General features: G+C 52.2%; 8 protein-coding genes and 2 non-coding genes across 10 annotated transcripts; 1 reads left to right on the top strand and 9 right to left on the bottom strand.

The window, feature by feature from the left end:
• Positions 1 to 793: 793 nt before the first annotated feature.
• ASPACDRAFT_44499 (uncharacterized protein) lies at positions 794 to 1037 on the bottom strand (the record flags this gene model as incomplete). The annotated part of the gene is made up of 2 exons (XM_020201426.1): positions 794 to 883; positions 975 to 1037. 2 exons carry the CDS (start codon positions 1035 to 1037, stop codon positions 794 to 796), a joined length of 153 nt encoding a protein of 50 aa, XP_020055212.1.
• A 710-nt stretch (positions 1038 to 1747) lies between these two features.
• Positions 1748 to 2648, bottom strand: ASPACDRAFT_30345 (A4/G1 family peptidase; the record flags this gene model as incomplete). The annotated part of the gene is made up of 2 exons (XM_020199717.1): positions 1748 to 1964; positions 2023 to 2648. 2 exons carry the CDS (start codon positions 2646 to 2648, stop codon positions 1748 to 1750), a joined length of 843 nt encoding a protein of 280 aa, XP_020055211.1.
• A 1540-nt stretch (positions 2649 to 4188) lies between these two features.
• ASPACDRAFT_121613 (SDR family oxidoreductase) lies at positions 4189 to 5560 on the bottom strand. The gene is made up of 3 exons (XM_020196452.1): positions 5182 to 5560; positions 4949 to 5130; positions 4189 to 4890 (listed from the first exon to the last, which is right to left on the bottom strand). The coding sequence occupies exons 1-3, from the start codon at positions 5460 to 5462 to the stop codon at positions 4502 to 4504; spliced, it is 852 nt and encodes a 283-aa protein (XP_020055210.1). The 5' UTR covers positions 5463 to 5560; the 3' UTR covers positions 4189 to 4501.
• Positions 5561 to 5851: 291 nt separating this feature from the next.
• Positions 5852 to 6664, bottom strand: ASPACDRAFT_44496 (putative allergen; the record flags this gene model as incomplete). Its single annotated transcript, XM_020201425.1, has 1 exon — positions 5852 to 6664. One exon carries the CDS (start codon positions 6662 to 6664, stop codon positions 5852 to 5854), a length of 813 nt encoding a protein of 270 aa, XP_020055209.1.
• A 2817-nt stretch (positions 6665 to 9481) lies between these two features.
• sec11 (signal peptidase complex catalytic subunit SEC11) lies at positions 9482 to 10719 on the bottom strand. Its single transcript, XM_020196451.1, has 2 exons — positions 10310 to 10719; positions 9482 to 10148 (listed from the first exon to the last, which is right to left on the bottom strand). The coding sequence occupies exons 1-2, from the start codon at positions 10516 to 10518 to the stop codon at positions 9926 to 9928; spliced, it is 432 nt and encodes a 143-aa protein (XP_020055208.1). The 5' UTR covers positions 10519 to 10719; the 3' UTR covers positions 9482 to 9925.
• A 1563-nt stretch (positions 10720 to 12282) lies between these two features.
• ASPACDRAFT_44494 (YukJ family protein) lies at positions 12283 to 12957 on the top strand (the record flags this gene model as incomplete). The annotated part of the gene is made up of 1 exon (XM_020201424.1): positions 12283 to 12957. The coding sequence occupies one exon, from the start codon at positions 12283 to 12285 to the stop codon at positions 12955 to 12957; it is 675 nt and encodes a 224-aa protein (XP_020055207.1).
• A 330-nt stretch (positions 12958 to 13287) lies between these two features.
• ASPACDRAFT_1857357 (flavin-dependent quinone reductase) lies at positions 13288 to 15667 on the bottom strand (the record flags this gene model as incomplete). Its single annotated transcript, XM_020197543.1, has 2 exons — positions 14914 to 15667; positions 13288 to 14615 (listed from the first exon to the last, which is right to left on the bottom strand). The coding sequence occupies exons 1-2, from the start codon at positions 15500 to 15502 to the stop codon at positions 13288 to 13290; spliced, it is 1917 nt and encodes a 638-aa protein (XP_020055206.1). The 5' UTR covers positions 15503 to 15667.
• Positions 15668 to 16322: 655 nt separating this feature from the next.
• Positions 16323 to 16395, bottom strand: ASPACDRAFT_t189. The gene has a single exon. It is a non-coding gene; the product is annotated as a tRNA-Lys (tRNA).
• A 31-nt stretch (positions 16396 to 16426) lies between these two features.
• Positions 16427 to 16499, bottom strand: ASPACDRAFT_t188. Its single transcript has one exon. It is a non-coding gene; the product is annotated as a tRNA-Lys (tRNA).
• Positions 16500 to 17004: 505 nt separating this feature from the next.
• On the bottom strand, positions 17005 to 18466 carry ASPACDRAFT_30798 (uncharacterized protein; the record flags this gene model as incomplete). Its single annotated transcript, XM_020199761.1, has 2 exons — positions 17005 to 18087; positions 18146 to 18466. 2 exons carry the CDS (start codon positions 18464 to 18466, stop codon positions 17005 to 17007), a joined length of 1404 nt encoding a protein of 467 aa, XP_020055205.1.
• Positions 18467 to 19129: the final 663 nt, after the last annotated feature.

The raw sequence follows: 19129 nt of genomic DNA, 5'->3' as shown, positions 1-19129 counted from the left end.
GACGCTGGACTCCATCCGCCCGAGACTTTTGTTGTTGGGTGGCCTGGGCCACGGGCTGCCACGCTACTCCATCCGTATCGGACCCAAAAGTCGCATGAAGACCATTTGCCTAAGGGTCGGTCGATGAATATATATTTCCAGATGGAGGTGGGGTATCTCGGAAGCGGTGGCTTGAAAAGCTTCTTTCAATCCTAGTGATAATCTTTTGCATATCTTTACCCTGGGAAACAGGCTGGACCTGGCTGATATGGGACCCCGAAGGCGCCATGCCCAGTCAAGGATCCAGTTCCGATATTCCATTCAGAGTCAGTAGGTGCATCAGTGCTATCTCCAAAGACTCCGCATAAGGAAGAGCATCTTGTCCAAGTGATCAGGAGGAAAAAACCGACGCATAACCAACCGCCCGGTCACCGCTGGATAGCAGGGCCCAAAGATCCAGGAAGCGGTATCACCACTACGTCAATGCAATCACCAAGAAAGGCCTATCCGGAACCCAACTACGATGTCATGATCATGATCATCATGATCATGATCATCATCATCATCATCATCTCGTATTCAAAGAGAGAACAGCTTGCTTGTTAAGATGTGATGTACAGTTGCATGAGGCGTTTTGCTAGTCCAGTTGCTTGCCCTACTTTTTTTCACCTGGAGGGGTGTAAACCGCGCCACCTTTACCGTCGTGGTAGTAGGTGCTACCATCCGAGTTGGAGTAGTAGTACGAGCCATCGTTAAGCCCGGTTGTCAGGTCTATGCATGAAGGTGAATATGAGGAAGGGAGAACAACGGGTTCTTACTGGTTGCTGTAGTGGTAGGCATCGCCGCGGCCGTAGCCGTTGGAGTCGGAGCCAGTGCCGTAGTCGCGGGAGCACCAGTGGTTGCCCTGGGACTTGTTATTCAGTGCTTCGAGATACCTTAAAGATTGCCGATGGTACTCTCTGTCGTGAGGACGTGTAGGAGGGGGTAGTGCTTACCTGGCTGTTGGTGCCGGACCCGGTGTAGGTGAAGCCTTTTCCAGAATCTCCGGGGCTGGACATGGTGGATGTAGTTCGTTTGCTTCGGTATGTATTTGAATGGCGAGTAGAGGCTAGGAGAAAATCGGACGACTGCATGTACAACAATGGCAAAGAGGGCTACAACGAAGGAATTGATGGAGATGGAAGGGATTCCCAGAGGATAAAGAGAAAGAAAGAGAGAGAGAGAGAGTGTGTGTGTGTGTGTGTGTATGTGTTGACGGCAGAATGACCAGATATGACGGAAGACTATTAACTGATTCCACTTTTTAGAGGAAACCACCCGTGATAATGAACGGATCCATGTTCCTTTCGCTTACTTCTTTTTCTTTTTCTTCTGTTCCAACTCATATACAGGTCTAGAAATTAACCTGGTCTCTTTCCAGTACTGTACATCAACAGACTGATACCTTCACCTTCTACCCCACTGCCCTTCTACCCTGCATGTTAAATGCTAGCTAACAATTAGCAAATTAGCCGTTTGTCGATCCTGCTTTTTTCTCATTCCTCATTCAACTGCCTTAACAGGACTCCGATTCTAGAACTTGCAGAAAGATTTTGGCGCATGCAATTTTATTGGAATAATATCAACAATCTCAATACAAGCATAATATCAACGGACATCAACAACGGAACAAGACCAAACTATCCGGATAGCTTTTCACCCATCTGCCTCTCTTTCCGAGCCTCCTTCCTTTGGAGAACCCGATATACGACCGGTTTTAGAACACCATCTAGACGTAGGTGACCTTGACGGTGGATCCAGAAACGCTGACGGAAGTCAAGACCTCGCCGTCCTGCTCAATGTCCATGATGGTGGCACCGGAAGGAGTGACAGTCTCACCATTGCTGATAGCCTCAGCTCCGGTGAAAGTGACCGTGCCGAAGTCAGCAAAAGCGACCAGAGAGTCACCGGATTCGAAGTCCTCAACAATCCATTCCGCATTGGTCCTTTATAATTGGTCAGTCCTTGTTGTCGGATACAGTATCAGGGATGATCATGACTTACTCGCAGAGGCTGCCCTCGACGTTACCGCTGAAGCTGTGGGTGACGGATTGACCGGTGGAGACGTTCTCGACGGTGGCCGTGCCGCTGGTGTCGCTGGTGGCCTTGACGGTAACCTTGATCGAATCGCCCTCGGAGATATCGATGTTGTCGAAGTCGTAGGCGTAGTCGGGGTACCATTCGTACCAGGCGTCGTAGTAGGTCTCACCGTCCTCGTAGCAGAAGTCGATACCGGTCTGGAGGATGGCGGTCTCGCAGGTGTCACCGTCAATACCAACCCAGGCGGAGGCACAGTACTCAGAACCACCGCCGAAGCCACCGCCGAAGCCAGAACCTCCACTTGGGGAAGAAACTGCGGGCACGACAAATTCACCAGTGACTTCGGTGTAGCCCGAGCCAATCAAGACCGCACCGGCCCAGTTAGAGCTGTACTCAACCTGGGAGATGTTGGCGTGCTGGAGAGGTGTGTTGGTGGCAGGGCTCAACGGAGGGTTGCTCTTGCGCTTCAAACCAGTGGCACGGCGGGCCTCGGCGCGAGCCTCGGCGCGGGCACGACGCTTCTCAGTGAGAGGAGCAGCCAAAGCAGCGCTGGCGAGAAGCGAGCCGGTAAGAATGGTGGTGAACTTCATTTTGGCAGAAAGAAGGTTTTTCACGAGGGGATGAAGGCACGTATTGAGCAGAAGAAAGAACCAGAGGCGATGCTTGAAGCTGTCCGATGCTGGATGGTTCCAAGGAGACTTGAGGAAGGGCTCTCGGTCCTTATTTATATGCTGCTCAGGGCAGCTTTCTGCTCGTCTGGCCACGGACGTGGTGAATTGACGCTGCGCGATACAAAAAGTTGGTTGTAGGCTCATGCAACCCCATCAACAATGGCTCCATAATTGTGATACTCCGGCGGAGATTACTCGCTTAGGCCGGCGACAATATGAATTGGAGAACGGAGTCGACCGTTCGCCGTCGGCCCTGATGGGGCATTACTCCATCCTTCAGCAACTATACAGTAGCTGCAGAAAGCCCCGTTGGCTGTTGCTGAAGTTTAGTCAGTGGGTGTCATTCGATGGAGCCCTAAGTATCCACTCTGACTCGGGGGAAGAGAGTGTGATGGGCGCGCGGACCTCCAGCCAAGACTATGAGGGCTCGTCAAGCATTTCCTAGACTATGACGGTGTCAGTTCTCCAAACTGTCTCTGTCTACGGTCATGACTCTATAGTCTGATGCCTACTTTGGTCAATTTCTCTAGGTGGCTTCGCGATGCTCATGCCAGCATCGCGACAACTCGAATTGGAATACGAGGTCATCGGTTAGAGCAAGGTATAATTGGTGCCTGGCAAGCCAATATCTCTGACAGCAGTGATTGGTGGTAAGGCCTGTTCCTCTCTCGACCGAGGAACGAACGGAGGCCCGACGGGGGGCTTATCGGTAGCGACAGCCGGACGCCATCCTCACGCCATGGCGCTGACGAATAGTGCACAGATGCGAGGTAAACTAGTGGCGGCGCGAGTGGCACAACAAGCTTTGAAAACTAGGACAAGCCTTCCAGACTCAATTTGTTTGTATGATAAGGGAGGGTTGTTCGGGGAAATTGTGGATGGGCCGACACTCGGGGATACATTCGTTTGTTAGTGAAGCCAATTAATTTAAATGGGCGGGCCGGAGCGGACTCCACTCCGGCCGCCGATCCTTTCCCGCTCTGGCTCTTCGTCCTTCTTCCAGGTCCATTAAGTTATCATCCGCCAACGTTACAATTCTTTCTGGACAATTACAATCTCAATTAATCAGTCTACTGTACTAGGCTGAAGAGAAATGTGTTTTCTTCCTCGCCTGATTCTCAGCTTGAGCAAGTTCTCTCGTCCAAGCAGCTGCTCCGTGGGGGAGCAATTTGTGTGTCTCCACATCCATGATGGCGTCCATAGATGCTTATCATGCCCATGCAGATAAGAGGCGACTGCCACTGCAGAATTAGTCTTCAGTTGGCTGCATAAGCTGGAGGAATAATCAATCGACTGCTTATCATTCCCTACACATGCTCGGATGACCCGGAAGCTATCCCTGGTCGCTAGGGTCAATTAACGGGGGGTAAGTTCTGACTTTTCCTGCAGACAGACGCAAGGCACACTGTGAGCGAAACCAACTACAACCTCGGCTAACCACTTACGGTCTGCGATAGTTGACGCACCGGCATGTCGCTATTTTGAATAGTTAGGCTATATCGGGCCTAACGGCTAATCAATGCGGTGTATTTACAGCTTCCCCTCACTCCGTCTTTCCACCCAGCATTGCACGAAGTGGGCCGACCTGCAAACTTCTATATGAGGGCGACGAACTGTTCAGCGCTGCGGATATTTCTGCAGTGTGACCAAGGTGGCCAGCCATGATTATGATGTAATTGACAGGTCCTCGAGTCCGCTCTCTCCTGCATCGACCAAGTCATGCAGCAGCCTCCTTTCAAAAACAAACCACTACAACGCCGGCTTATCTCGAGCTAAACACGTTCAGCGTCGGTCTCCGATGAGAAACCTTGCCACTCATGCAACCGCTTCAAAGTTCGCTCGCATTTGCTCTGGATGGCTTCCACTGCATCGGGGCCCAGCGCCAGTTCTCCCGGCCAATCTCGGCCACTGGCCTCGTTCTCGCCGTGGATGACATCCAAAACACGAGCCACGGCTTTTGTTGGGTCACCCCGTTGCTTGCCGTGAGCATTGCGAAAGTTTGCGAACGAAGCAGCCGTCAGATCTTGATACTCTGGAATATTGGTCTCGACAAACGTGCTGTTCTGCGGGCTCAGGAGATCTGTACGAAATTGGCCGGGTTCGACCAAAAGGGCTCTTATGCCTGTGCCGGCAGTCTCTTGGCCAAGCGCCTCGGTGAAGTCTGGAACAAAAAGCATGAATGTCCATTAGGGGTCATCAGTGGATGGAATTCGGCTCACATCGAAAAGCCGCCTTGGAAGCACTATAGGCACCCACACCCGGGTATGTCTCCCATGCACAGAGGGAACCGATGTTGACGATCGTTCCCGCACGGCGACGACGAAAATGAGGCAGCAGGGCACGAGTGAGTGCTATTGGTCCAAACACATTTGTCTGGAACTCCCTAAGACATTCATCGTAGCTACTCATGTGGTCAACAATGCACCTTTTCTTACCCCGAATCAAACCATACCTGAGATCTTCTACCGCTCCGAAGAGCGTGTAGCCAGCATTGTTCACCAGGATATCGACGCTGCCATAAATCGCAAGGGCCGCTGTTGCTGTTCGATCCAATTCCTCCTGCGATGCTGTCACATCGAGTGTGAGCGTAGCTGCGCCAAGCTCTTGCAGAGGGGCAAGCTTGGCAATATCGCGGGCAAGCGCGATGACTTTATGGCCTCGGTGGAGGGCCTGACGGGCGAATTCGTAACCGAGTCCCGACGAGCAACCGGTAATGAGATAGATTTGAGACATGATTGACACTTGGAAATTAAGAATTGAAGTTGATTACCAGTCACGAATTTGAAGCATTCACGAGCTCTTTATATGCAGGGTGGTCGTATACCATGGTGTTGCCAAGTCCGAAGAATTTCGGACGACGATCGCGATCGACGTCAAGTGACAGCGGCTTCGCCACATGCTCTCCGACAGATTTCGGGGATCTACAAAACGCGATTTCATCTCAGAAAATTGCAGCTACCTCATTTGACAGGGTCAGTCCGATGAAGATTTCAGAGCAGTCTATATTTTATTTTGTCTATCCAGGACATGTTCATCTATACCAATTTAGATCTCTATCCAGCGATCCCCCCGTCTCTCTCTAGGAGAGACTAACAAAGCAGCAAAGTTCAGACGATCTATATCTATCCGCTGTAATCGATGGTAACGGCCAAGCGGACCGCGCCGCTCGAAAGGTTTCCTCCAATACCACCCACGGCACTCTCGGCGGAGGTGTAGGCGTTATCAACGGTACCAGCATCGGTGGTGATTGAGGAGCAGGTGCCGCCCAGAGCATCGCAGATCTTCATGCCCTGGACGGTCAAGCTGGCATCCTGGGCCTGGATGGCGCTGACATCGAATCCGGACCAGCCGTTGTTGGCATCGGAGCCAAAGTCGAACTCACCCCAGGTGCAGGCATAGCCACCATAGCTGTCGGTGGGGAGGCTGCTGCCCGCGGCGGCACCGAAGCCACCATTGGAGTTCTCCATGAAAGCGACGTACTTGGTCTCACCGGCCGCCAGAGTGAGGCTGAGAGCAGAGTAACCGTACCAGCCATCCATGGAGCCGTCGGGGCCGTACTTGTTCCAGAAGACAACAGTCCAGTCTTCAGTGTTTTGGCCCGAAATCTGCATCACATATTCGTACGAGGAAGCCTCGTCGGCCGACACCTCGATCATGTTGCTACCCCACGGGTTGCCGACGTTGCCTTCATATGTGTTACCGGAGCCGTAGGAGGCGGTGCTGGCACCGAAGCCAGAGGTGGAGTAGCTTCCACTGGCCGGAGTGGCGGTCCAGTCAGAGGAGGAGGCCGAAGAGGACGAAGTGGCGGAGGAAACGACGGAGGTGGTCGAGGAAGCACCCCAGTTCCATTGGCGACGCTCGTTGCCCTGGGGCACAGCGAGGGTGCCGGCGCCGAGGGCGCTCAGCAGGAAAAGAGAGCGGGTGATAAACTGCATCCTGACTGATAGTATCAAGAGAGAGTGTGGGAGTTTTTGTTGTAGAGAACGTTCCTACGCGTCAAGCGAGGATTATGTCTGATTGAAGTGGTAAGGAAGGAAAGGATGTCGATACAATCAAGTATCGACGACAATTGATAGAGAATGTGAGTTACGATTGTTTGTAACTTGACGAAAAGACTGAAGGAAAAGACTGAACGAAAAGACTTGATGTCTTTATTGAAATGAGAGTGACTGACGAACGAACAGGTGCATAAGAAGGAGGGCGTCGGACCCTCTAAATAGCCTGCTTGAATCGACCCTGTGGGCCCCCCATCCGCATCCCCCTGGGTAGGGCTTTGGTCTGGACCATTGGGTTTACGATGCCGAGAAAGGAGACGTGTGCCACCCAGAGTGGGAATGGGTAAAAGAGAAGAGAAAGGGCAAGGGTGACGAGCGAATGCGTCAGCTCCAATCGACTCAGGAACCATGGAGAGGATCAGAGGCAGTGACAAGCACAGGAAGCCGATTGGCTGTGGGGCAGAAAGTTGGGGAGAAAAAACGCTATGAGCATGAATGGCAACGCAGGGTGGACAGCGTGGATTTAGGGTTGGAAAGACTCGACGATGGTGGGGAAAAGTGTGGAACAGTTACAGAGGTCCATTTGTGAAGGAAGACAGCAGCGGTATGTATTGCCTCCTCATTTCTATTTGTCGTGCCGTTAACGTGACGGACAATCAACCTTGCAAGGATAAGTAACACGAGGCAATACCAAGAAAATCCCTTTGTATCAGCACAAAGGGGTCTTCTTGGTATTGTCTCGAGATGCGGCACCTGCTGGCCTTGAAAGAAGAAGTGAAGCCGAACAAGAGCCAGAAGCGGGTCCAAGTAAAGATTCTTCTACGGGGCTAGTCAGAAGAAGATCAAAATGTAGACTAGGGCACGAGAGCAATGTATTATCCAAGAGGATTGGCATGTCTGTGGTCTCGGGGACTTTTCTGCCAGTGGGTACTCGGGTTTTCCACTTTTATTCTGTCTTCGGGCCTCTGCTGCTGTTTTGACAGCGGTTTGTTTTTCCCAGCTAGGTGAGCTCTTTTTCGATCGATTCTTCGAGGCCACAGGTCGCTCTTCTTCGCCCTTGTTCGTCCTCTTGTCATCCCTGTAGATATCCGAAAGAGCCCTCCCATCGCATTGTTTCTACAATGCGCTTTCCAGACCTAAAAAAAGCGCACTTGACACAGATGCCCTAGAAGACCAACAAAGCGCAAGCAGAACAATGCAGCCACGGCTCCAAACTCTCGGCCAGGGACCGCGGCTCCACTTTTTTCTATGTACTAAGCCCAGCATGTGCATCTCCGCTGACTCATCCAGCAGGACCTTTTGGAAGCTGACCAATGGCAATACAATCCATGAGCAGCATCTCCCCGGGTTTATCGTACTCAATGCTCATTGGCAATCGTACAACGTACAACCACGGAAGAGATGATTATATTTCCTGTTCAGGCCAAGATGCAAAGCCCGACCCATCGGAACCGGTCCTTCTGCAAAACACAAAATTCGCACTCCCACCAAGCCCCTGCACCTCAAGGCCATGGGGCTTTTAGGTCACCGCGACGCATGGAACGGTCGGTGTGCGCGTACCTGGCGATGAGCCAGAGATTGCACCTAGTCCCAGCCCACGGGTTTCCAGTCGGTTACTTCCATCTGGTCCACGCCTTTTTTTCCATATTCTACTTGCCGAGCCTTGTCCATGGACCAATGTTTGATTTTTCCTGAAAGAGAAAAAGAGAATGAGGAAAGGATACCGAAGGGCCCGGGAGCCTTTGGGGCTACTGATTCTATGCTATAGGGCAAGAGTTTTAGAGGCATACACACTACACTTGCATACAATCCACTGAGAATGGCTGGATTTCTTCTGTCAAGTGGGACATAAGTGCAGTACCTCCTCCACTTTCAACTCAGGCCCTGCGAATGAGACTTTGACGGGCTTGGTGTGCCCTAACGGGGTACTAGCACAGCAGACAAGTTTCTGTTATGTAGGTCCGCTCCACCACCTTCTACGTAAAGGTTCTAGACTTTGACTTTGCGCACGATGCAGGATCTGACGAAGTTAATCTAGCCACCGGAGTTCAACCCACTCAGGTTCAGGACGTGGCATTGGAGTCTTGCTACATGTGCCCATTGACTAAACGCTGCCTAGATCAAGCCAGTTGTCCATTCGTTCCTCGTTGGAATTGACCTGTCGTTTCAGCAAGCGTTGAGTCGCTTGGAGCGACAGCGCGGCACGTCACGCGGGTTTGTCTAAAACTGCTCGCGATCTTACTGGGGAGACTTATCGCCCCCGCTCTCGAGTTGACCTACGACGACAGATCCAGCAGAATCAATCAAGCGATGAATGACCTTCGTAGTGATTTGATTTCATCAAAATCAATGCCTGAGTGTACGACATGACCTCTCACTATTATGAACGGATTGGGAACGCCACTTTCCTTGCGCCGTACCGAGGAAGTCGTTATAAGGGGTCACTTTGTGTGTCGATGGCCGAAACGAATTGAGAAAAGGTTCGTTGTTTGAGGAAATTGATATGGTGAGTTTCGTTACAACGAGGATCCACAGTAACCCATGTCCCTCGCTCGCCGCGCGAAGTTGAAGTCGCACTTGTGCCTATCCTGTCACAGTAACGGCAATTTTGACTTTGTATTCTCAAGGCCGGGGCCAATGGGGCGGTTGAAATGCTTACAACGAATGGCCATCTTTGATTTATGAACCAGAAATGCAGGCTTTAGTTCCGCTGTTATCCGACAGGCTGAGTTTGCTGGCCTGCGGAATGGGTTTATTACGTTGTCAGGAGAGGGTCAATCGATGCTTTATCAGTCCTTGTGGTCGGGGCCTGTTTCTTTACAGTCGAATGCAATGTAAACTTGGTCTGATGTCTTGTCAAGGTAGCATGGCTTGACCACGAACCCTCGATATACTGCAGTGTGGGCAAGGGTTCAAGTTTCTATTGTTTACTTGCAGCTGCAATCGCAATATCGCCCTTACAACCACTTTCACTTCTGCTTCCAAGTTCACCTGCACTTGGTTATCGTTGAGCTCAGATCCGAGGCACACGTCGCGTCCGAATGTTGTGTCGTTCCTACATATTTTCCATCCAGAACCCAACCCGAAACTCCAAAACAGCACAACCCAGAAACCTTTCTCAAAGAGCATGCATTAAACCTGAGAGGCCCGGAAAGAAAAGAAGCCCATACCCATACAGTTTCCAAGTATAGACTCCCGACCTTACTCTCTCTGCAACAACACCAAGACCCCCATCACACCCAGCATCACCGTCTTCAACCACGGATGCTCCGACAGAAGAATGGTCACATACCCGACAAACGGAATGTACCCAAACACACTGCCCACGACATCCTCCCGATCGAGGTAATCCTGTCCGCGCGCGTAGAGTTCCGTATCATCGGCGATGTTGTTGTCACCTTTTGTGAGGAGTTTCGAGTTGGACCTGTTTGCATATTCATAACCCAGAATTAGCCTGATGCCCTTGCTTTTTGTTCAACTCATCTCAACCTCAACCCTGCTGCAAATGCGTAGACTCCCCTCACTCCAGAAATCAAAGCAGCGGAGACACTAAAAAAGAAAACAAAGGAAGGAAGAGGAACCCACTCATCACCAAACTGTCGCACCACCCGATGTACGATCGGAATCTCCTTATCTTTGACCTGATACACCACGATCTCTCCCACGTTCAGCATGGGCTGGTTGTTCCGGAGGAAGAGGAGGTCGCCGCGCTGGAAGGCCGGTTCCATCGAGCCACTGAGGACGACGACGATCGGGCTGGGCGAGTTGGTGAGGACGGAGAGACCTTTCCACATCTGGTTTGTTGGTCGCCATGGTCAGCCACCTCTTCGCACAAAGCTCCATTGTCAATTGTGTAGGGTAGAAGAGCTGCTGCGGTTCTCGCGCGCAGCTAGCTACGAGCCTGCGAAAACCCGCGCACGCACTCTGCTTTGCGGGAACGTACCATAAAGGCGGTGCTGAGTACCAGACCGAAATTCAAGATCTGGGCGGCGGTTTGCCGGACATTTTGAATGCCGGAGAGCATGATGGGCGTGTGTAGAGGCCGGTGATTGAGGGGTGGGTGGACTTTTTTTTCTCTCCCTGATATATTCGATGTTGATTTGGCTAACAGGTGGCCTTCTTTTGTTGATAGGGCGGATGGGTGCGATGATGTTGCTTCGCATGTGTCAGCAGCAGCGGCTTCTCCGGGGAATGGTCATGTGATTGGATTCTTCCAGAGATGGTTGGAGGGTGGGTTGCTGGCTGTGCTAACCGTTTTGGGTTGGGGATTTGTTCTCAGCTCGTTTGAAGAGGTGCAGAGTGCATGAAGATTATGATGTGGAACACCGAGACTTTTCAGTGCATCATTGGAATAACTTGAAGCCTCGCTACGATTATATCTACATATGTTGTGTATTCAGGTTAATGGCAAGATACTTATCATCCCATGTGCGGGGTTGTGAAAGCCTACACCCCGACACCCTTAGCAGAGTCATAAGAGCGGCAATCTCTTACCTATGCACCGGGTCTTTCCAACGGCCACCTGATAAATAAGACGGTAAGTTACTCATGATGTCAATATAGAGTGCCTCCACCCGACACCCCTCCTGTGTGACTATCATTGGAATTCATAACATGAAAAGATATTCGCCCATGCCATCACCGAGTAGCTCTCCAGCCTGGACTAGGGCCTACTCAATGCCCACAGTACGCATACAACTAGGTCCTCCGTGAGAAATAGCAGGCGGGGTACCTCAAGGGTGGAGAAGAATCACAAAGAAGCACTGTCACGCCATATGTAGGTGGAGAGAGATGTCACTTTAGTTCGGCTACTACGGAGAGATGTTCTGCCATTCTCTCGGCCAAGTTATCGGCTTCTTCCCTGGCCCAATGGCACTAACCTTCAATGAAGCTATATAACCAAGTTAGTAGTAGTACTACCAACTCCTTGTTCTTCCGTTTACTCATTAATGAGCAGTTGAACCGATTGTCGGGCGCAATCCGCTTAAATCATCCATATGCTGGTAGCGGGAAAACCAGACTATCTTAGTTCGAATTGTTCGGTCAGCTAGTCCTTCAGTAGGCACGATTATATAAAGCCCGGAGGAGAGAACGAATGTCACTCCCACCAATGCGCCGCCATAGGAATTAGAGCTACGGAGTAAACAAGCTAGAGACTAGATCGGCGTGACCGAAACCTGCCCAATGACCCAGTCGGATCCGTCAAAACAAGGCGAGCTGAAGAGGTGTCAAGCACGCTAAGCATGGCACGTGCGGGGCGCAGCTCTCTGGGTTGGCTTATCAGCAGCTGTCACCTCCTATCGATCCTGACGAGTCCAGACCAGCGTTTGCCGATCTTGCAATGCGAGCCGTGCCGATGACGGAGGTGGGAGCGATAGCTGGGGCGAGAGGTAGGACGATGCTCCAGGCAGGCTTCCGACTGAGCTGAATCAAGAAGTTAAGTAGGCTACCCTGCCTCTGTCAGCCTTAGCCTTGCTTCTCTTCCCAAAACGCCCTCGATTTGATCAGACCTTTCTATACCCACTATCAGTAAGCATTCCACCATCAAACTTGTCATCATGACCATCTCCCACTACGGCGTCTGGATCGGCCAGCCCACCCGCTACGAGGCTCAGACCGACGCCGAGGATCCCAAGTCCCCTCACATCTACCTCTACTTCAAAGACGACACTTCTTCCCGCAAGCAGCTCGAGGCCGCCATCAACGTCAAGTCCACCGATAAGGATAGTCGCCTCGTCTACTGGTTCGACCGCAACTTCACCCACGCCATCACCGAGCAGCTCGACAGCCTGGACCAGGGCTTCCACCTCCTCAGCAGCTCCGTGCACAGCCAGTCTCGCCGACGCCGCGAGACCACGGCGAGCATCCAGGGGCTGGACTTTGTCCGCACCAAGGGGCTGGTGGACATCGATGCTGGCACGGTCCTCGGAGCGGACGGTGACCAAGACATCCTCGATCAGGTGGACCCCATCCTGACGGACGCGATCGACCAGAAGGCGACCATCTACATCTTCGGCTCCTCTTATGGCTCGGGGATCCATGATATCCACATGAATCAGGGCAGCGAAGGCTACACGAACGGGATCTATGAAGACGGGGCGTTGCTATTCAAGTTCGCTGATGAGCATTGGGAGGCGATCTTCTTGGCCTTCGCGTCTCAGAAAATCCCCACGGATGACAAGGGTGAGCCCGAGAGTGATAGCCAGTCGTTGGCTACGATTTTGGGTCAGTAGGCGCGGGGCTGGTTTCGGGGTGAGGGGCAATGGGGTGAGACGTGTGTCACATCGCAGATTGATTTGATAGGTTGATCAAGCGCTTCAATATATCATCAGTTCCAATGAACTCCGACTGTAAGCAAGAGATACAGTAGAAGACTATCAGTGATCGGATAAAGCATCAGTGATTGACTAATCATCTCAAAAATTAAAGGGAAGAGGTCTCAGTATATCGATTGTGGAGGCTGTTCGTTGACGGCCTTTGCCGAAGCCTGTAAATCAGTATTAACGTTCTAGTAAACAGAAAATAAAGTGTAGTCAACAGCACCAAAGCCACAGTGATACCGTTCATCCCTGTTGCATTCTCTCAAGCATCGAGTCCGTAAACGCCCAGAGGAGCGAGGAATAGTCCGAACAGAAGGTCAACCCCGTGTAGAAGGTGCTCCTCTGCCCCTGCAGCGCATACAGCCGGCGATAGAATCCCGACTGGATGTCCGCCGGAGAAACCATCATGGTCGTTGGGGAATGATCCGCGAACGCCACGACCTCGGGCTCACGGATCGAATACGTGCCTGCGGTCTTCATGCGGGCAAAATCCGACGCGATGAGCTGCTTGGCGTCCTCCGCGGTGAAATTCATCTGCCCCACGATCTTGGTGTTTGGGTGACCCGGCACCCCCATGTACTGGATCAGGGACTCAAAGGGCATCTCGGGGAGGAATCCCGGTCCCGTGCGGGGGTTGGTGTTGGTCACGTATCGGCCATCCGGAATGCCGCTGTTGCTGGTCACCGCCACGTAGTAATTGCGCCAGGACCACTTGCTGAAGAGGTCACTCTCTTCTTGAGTGAGATCGAAGCCCTGGAGTTTTTCCACGGTTGGAGCGTGGGTCACGAGGAGCTGCTCGGCTTCGATGGTGTCGTGGGTGCCGTTGAGATGCTGGACGGTGAGCGTGACGCCGGAGTCGGAGCGTTTGGCCTCGACGACCTTGGTCTGGTAATGCACGTTGCGAAGTACTGCGGCCGCTGCCCGGTACAACTCGTACATCCCCTTCTCTGGTGTGATGTAGCCGCCGAGGACGGCGGATACATGCGGTACACCGAAGTTCTGGAAGGTGTAGAGGGCTGGCATGTCGAGCATGTTCCCGACCCCGTGAGCCCAGAAGAACAACATCGGTATCACGTCCTCGAGGGAGTTCTCTTCGATGAACTCTCGCAACGGGCGGAAGATGGCTTCGGGAACTGGATCCGGCAAATCGTAGAGACCCTTATCAAGGAAGGGGAATTGCCGCAGTGCCAATCGATATCGGACGAGCGCAAGCAGGGACTGGACGAGGCCGACGGGCGACTCCGCCATTCGACCGGTAGTGAAGTCCACAAAGTCCTCTCCTTTGAAGCTGGGAAGGACACGGTGCCATTTGACCCCCAGGCGGGAGAAGAACTTTCTGCTTAGTTTGTCGTCGAAGACACCCTGGACGCCGTAGTCGACGTGGCTACCGTTAGGGAGGTAGTAGGTCTCCGTGTGGCCACCGAGCCGGTTGTTCTGCTCGATCACCACCACCCGCTTTCCGCGATCCTGAAGGCGAATGGCGGCGTATGTGCCGGTTGCTCCGCCCCCCAGAATGCAGACATCGTATGGTTTCGTTTGTGCCTTGGTAGTATTGATGCGAGATGGAAGACCTGTCGCCAGGGGCAATAAGAAAAGTATGAGACTATAGCATAGCGAGATTGTACAGATCATTGGGCCGATCTATCAATGTTAATTGAATAACTATGGTTCTTGCGGCTTGAAGAGCTCCGCCTACGCATAGCGCATAACGCAAAGGTCTGTGACTTGGGAACACAGGGTAGCACCTTTATAAGAGGCACTTAGATGTGTGAAAATAGGGAAGTAAGAGGAAGAAGGCAATAGAGAAAAACCTGAACGCCACAATCATGGACATACACCGCCTGGCAGACAACTTATGACACAATCAACTCGACTTCTCCACTACTCCCACCAACTCCCGGAATAAGCCCTGGATTGCTTCCTTCTCTCCCGCCCAGAAACCTCCCTCTCCTCCCAACCCCAGATCCTCCCCCATCGCGGCGCGTGCCATGATCCCCTTCTCGGGAAAGGTTAATCCAACAGTGCTCTCCAGGGGCACCATTCTCAATCCCTGCAGCACCTGCTGCAACTGCGCCGCGGCTTTGCCACCCCCATGACCGCCATAACTGACAACCATCGCCGGCTTTCCCTTCCATTCATTGAAGAGATAGTCGATCGCATTCTTGAGACTCGCAGGGTATCCCCAGTTGTACTGGGGGGTGACGAAGATGAATGAATCGTAGCGCGAAATCTCCCGCGACCAGGCCTTGGTGTGCTCGTGAACGTAACCCTCAGCTGATGTGATACGCGACGGGATCCCCGGCTCATTATATAGTGGCAGGTTCCATTCCGCGAGGTCAATGACTGTAATGCTTGCTTGCGGATGTGCTTGCTTAATGGTCTCGTGGATGAAGGTGCTGATTTGAAGCCCGGCACGGGGTGAACGTGTGCTGCATACGATAAGGCCGGTGGTTGGCATGGTTGGTTCTGCTTTTTAGGATTTGTTGGGAGGGGTGGAATTGAAGACGATGCCTTGTTGGGGGGGTACGCAGGATTCCTCGGTGTGACTTCGATCGTATGTATGCTACACTTCATCCAGGCTTAAGATTTCATGATTTATATACCATTATCGCCTTCTCGAGAATTCAGAAGGTCACTTCCGTATTGGGAAGTAAAGACCGCGGGGCCGCGGAGGTGGTCTGGCCGAAAGGCCGCCGACGGCTGATCAGTTTAGACTGGGTCCGTGCTCACCTCAGCTCGCAGGGGATGCCTAACATCGGCTCGGGACTGAGGAGAGGTGTCCATTCCCCCTCAAACTCTCCCGCTTCCACCAGCTTCCAGTCTCGCCATGGCTTTCACCATTTAATCCTCAAAATGAGTACCCCTCCTTTTCCCGGCTTATGGACAGATTAATGAGGCGGTACATATCCTTGGGAAACCTGACATGATCGCATGATATACAGTGACTGACTCGGCTCGTTATAGGTGATACAGACATCACCAGAGGAGCTGTACTCCCTGAGCTACTGTCCTGGTCCTAGTCGCACGGAAGACGATAGTACCATCGGTTTGCCGGTTTCCAGAACGTCCAATGGCACGAAATGTATGGTTACACGCCCGCTTCCTTTTCAGTCGGATATACCTCAACGACCCTGTGACGAACACCTTTGCCGAACAACGGGATTGAACTGCACATCGATTTCAAGTCTGTACGGGTACGACCATTATCAAGGACCAGGCCAGCGGTCGACCTCACACGTCGAGCAAAGGGCCGTCAATGGGCCAAAAAAAAACGATTAAGCCGAACGCGGGGGTTGAACCCGCAACCTTGAGATTAAGAGTCTCACGCTCTGCCGATTGAGCTAGCCCGGCTTGGGTGAAGGAAGAAATAATCGGATTCTATAGCCGAACGCGGGGGTTGAACCCGCAACCTTGAGATTAAGAGTCTCACGCTCTGCCGATTGAGCTAGCCCGGCTTCCTTGAGTGCTCGATTCAAAAGTATGACGCTAAGAACGTGCGCTAAAGCTATCCGGGTCTAGTGGTGCGCTTGTTCAATATCTTGATCACGTGGAGTGTGCTTGCCTCTATGTCCTCTTCGTAGATACATTCCCTGGATACAAAGGGTGCCCTGTTCTTGTCGAGTGGCCTGGTCTTGCGGATACGTGGGTATGACAGTGTAGAGGGTTGATCCCCATGGGTTTTGCTGCGTAATTGTGCTGTCTTGCGGCGGTATATATATTCAGGTACATTGCGCGATATATCAGGACAGGTAAGCATGCTACTCCATCGATCACCTAGAATGACAGTGACAACGTGTGGTATCGAGGCAATAGATCACCTACATTGTATGTCATACCAGTAAGTAAATCGAGTTGAGAATATGTACATATATGAATGTCTGATCATACTCCATGCCCGAGTCCACTCTATGCAATATGACAAGTACCCACTCGCTCAAGCATCAGCCACAGAGAGCTTCGTCAATAACCCACTGCATGCACCGCATGTACGTGATAACCATGACTCTTCGCCACCAGATCATCCCAATTCTCGATTGTGTCCTTCATAACATCCGTTCCTGTAGTGAGGTTAGAACAAGTGAGCTCCAAGCTGGAATGAATTGGATACATACCCCACATGAAGTCCTGCCAACTGGGATCAGCCCAAAGATCGGGGTTCTTGCCCGAGCCTCGGATGGCCTCGTCTCGCTTGACCTGCTCCTCCCCATCGGGCAGGTGCAGCGCCTTCCTCGTCACTGCGGCGCTCTTCTGGATGCGCTCGGCACGGTCCTTGCGTACCAGCTCATAGACTGCCAATGCCTTGGGAACCGAATCGGTCATGGAAAGCGCGCACGTAAGCACACCAGCATCCTCGATTGCCTGCGCAGCACCCTGGGCCACATAGGGCAGCATCGGGTGACACGCATCACCCATCAAAACGCATTTGTTTTCCACCCACGAGGGGAGGGGGAAGTGCGAGTTCAGAGTCCACTCCATGACCTCGCCGTCCGGAACATAACTCAAGAGACTTCGGACCAAATCATTCCACTTGCTGTAGAAGGAGATCATCTCCTGTTTGTCGCCTTTACTGGTCCAACTCTCTTCATTGGAAGCTCCCGGCTTCTGCGGGTGAAGCAGTACCATGTTATACACGGTGTTGTTCTTTATAGGGTACGCCATGATATGTCCTCCAGGTCCCATCCAACGCATTCCGACGTTGTGGTTCAAAAGCTCCAGAGCACGCTGATCGCCCTGCAGCTTGTCTTTGGGGATCAGAATGCGGTAGGCCGCATCGCCGGTAGGTTGGCAGATGTCTTTGACTCCGTGGTGGGATGCGATCTGATGACGCAGATCGGACTTGATCCCGTCCGCAGCAATCACCACATCTCCAGAGATCCACTCGCCCGATTCGAGCTCAACGGTGGCTTCGAAGTCGTCAACCGCTCGGACGACCCGGGAGCTGGTGCGCAACTCGATGTTCGCGTCCCGAACTCCGTCGAGAAGAATGCGCTGGAGATCCCCACGATGGATCACTGCCAGCGGCGCATGGTATTTTTGACCGACCTAAAATAGGGTTAGCAGGACGGCTAATCCTCGTCATATTAGATGTAGGTGATTATACCTGAGGCATCAAAGGCGCGGTTCCCAGTTCCTCATTGTTCGCGTATCGGCGCAAAGAGTTCTTCTCCAGCACATTCGCCTTGTCCATGACTCTGTCGAGAAGACCAAGCCGTCCAAGTATCCGCGCAGCATTCGGAGCGACTTGAATGCCTGCACCCACCTCTGCGATCTCATGAACTCGTTCCAGGATAAGGACTTCATGTCCAGCCTTCTTCAAACCCAAGGCTACCGTTAACCCGGCGATGCCAGCACCCACCACAATCACCTTCAGGGGGTGTTTGGCCTTGAAAGACCAGGAAAAGTTGTCTTGGAAGCTATCCATTGTGTTGATACTTGTTTGCTGATTCTGTTCAATGGAACCATATTTTCGAGCTATTCGTCGGCGGTTTTATATGCCACGCGTGGTGCTTGTATCTCGCGATGTCATTGATGACGACATGAATTTGGATGGGCTTTGGTCCATTGTGGGGCAGCATCGACGAGCTATATCAAGCATGACGCGGGGTCTATGGGCACGGTTCTTCATCACGGTAAAGATATCCATGGAAATCGAAGAACAAGTGAGAACCACCTGGCTCGTAGACTGCTGAAAACGGCGGCAGGGAGTGGGGCCGCGAAGAGCCGGGACTGAGCTCGGCAGCTTCGCCGGGTTCCAACATCGGGCCGGGCTTGATCAAGTGTCCATAGGTTGCAACGGTCTGGCATGAGTCTGTCAGTATCATTTGGAGCATAGAAAAGCGAGTATGTAACATACATTATCAGATTATGCTTACCGCCTGAGTATGCCGAGGTGGTGTTACCACCTTAGTCCATTCATTCAAATGACCCGTCGAATTCTTCCGCATCTACGGAGACAGGAGCCCCCCAATAAGTGCTGAACATTAGTCCACAATCCATGCTAATCCGGCATTATGAAAATAAATATGTCACAAGAACAAGCCTCGAAGCTTTGAATAGTATGCCATAGCACAGATGAGCAAGGATG

This window comes from Aspergillus aculeatus (assembly GCF_001890905.1).
Source record: "Aspergillus aculeatus ATCC 16872 unplaced genomic scaffold ASPACscaffold_10, whole genome shotgun sequence".
NCBI lineage: Eukaryota > Fungi > Ascomycota > Eurotiomycetes > Eurotiales > Aspergillaceae > Aspergillus > Aspergillus aculeatus.
Note: the sequence above shows the minus strand (reverse complement) of the source record. Positions and strands in the feature narration are given on the sequence as shown.

What these genes read in the sequence shown, in the direction of transcription:
- sec11 (XM_020196451.1), bottom strand. Translation starts at nt 10,518, where the DNA reads ATGTGGAAAGGTCTCTCCGTCCTCACCAACTCGCCCAGCCCGATCGTC. An exon ending in GTGCGACAGTTTGGTGATGA is followed by an intron (nt 10,149 to 10,309) that starts GTGGGTTCCTCT and finishes ATATGCAAACAG; the next exon opens with GTCCAACTCGAAACTCCTCA.
- ASPACDRAFT_121613 (XM_020196452.1), bottom strand. Translation starts at nt 5,462, where the DNA reads ATGTCTCAAATCTATCTCATTACCGGTTGCTCGTCGGGACTCGGTTAC. An exon ending in GGAGCGGTAGAAGATCTCAG is followed by an intron (nt 5,131 to 5,181) that starts GTATGGTTTGAT and finishes CCACATGAGTAG; the next exon opens with CTACGATGAATGTCTTAGGG. An exon ending in TTCCAAGGCGGCTTTTCGAT is followed by an intron (nt 4,891 to 4,948) that starts GTGAGCCGAATT and finishes TTTTTGTTCCAG; the next exon opens with ACTTCACCGAGGCGCTTGGC.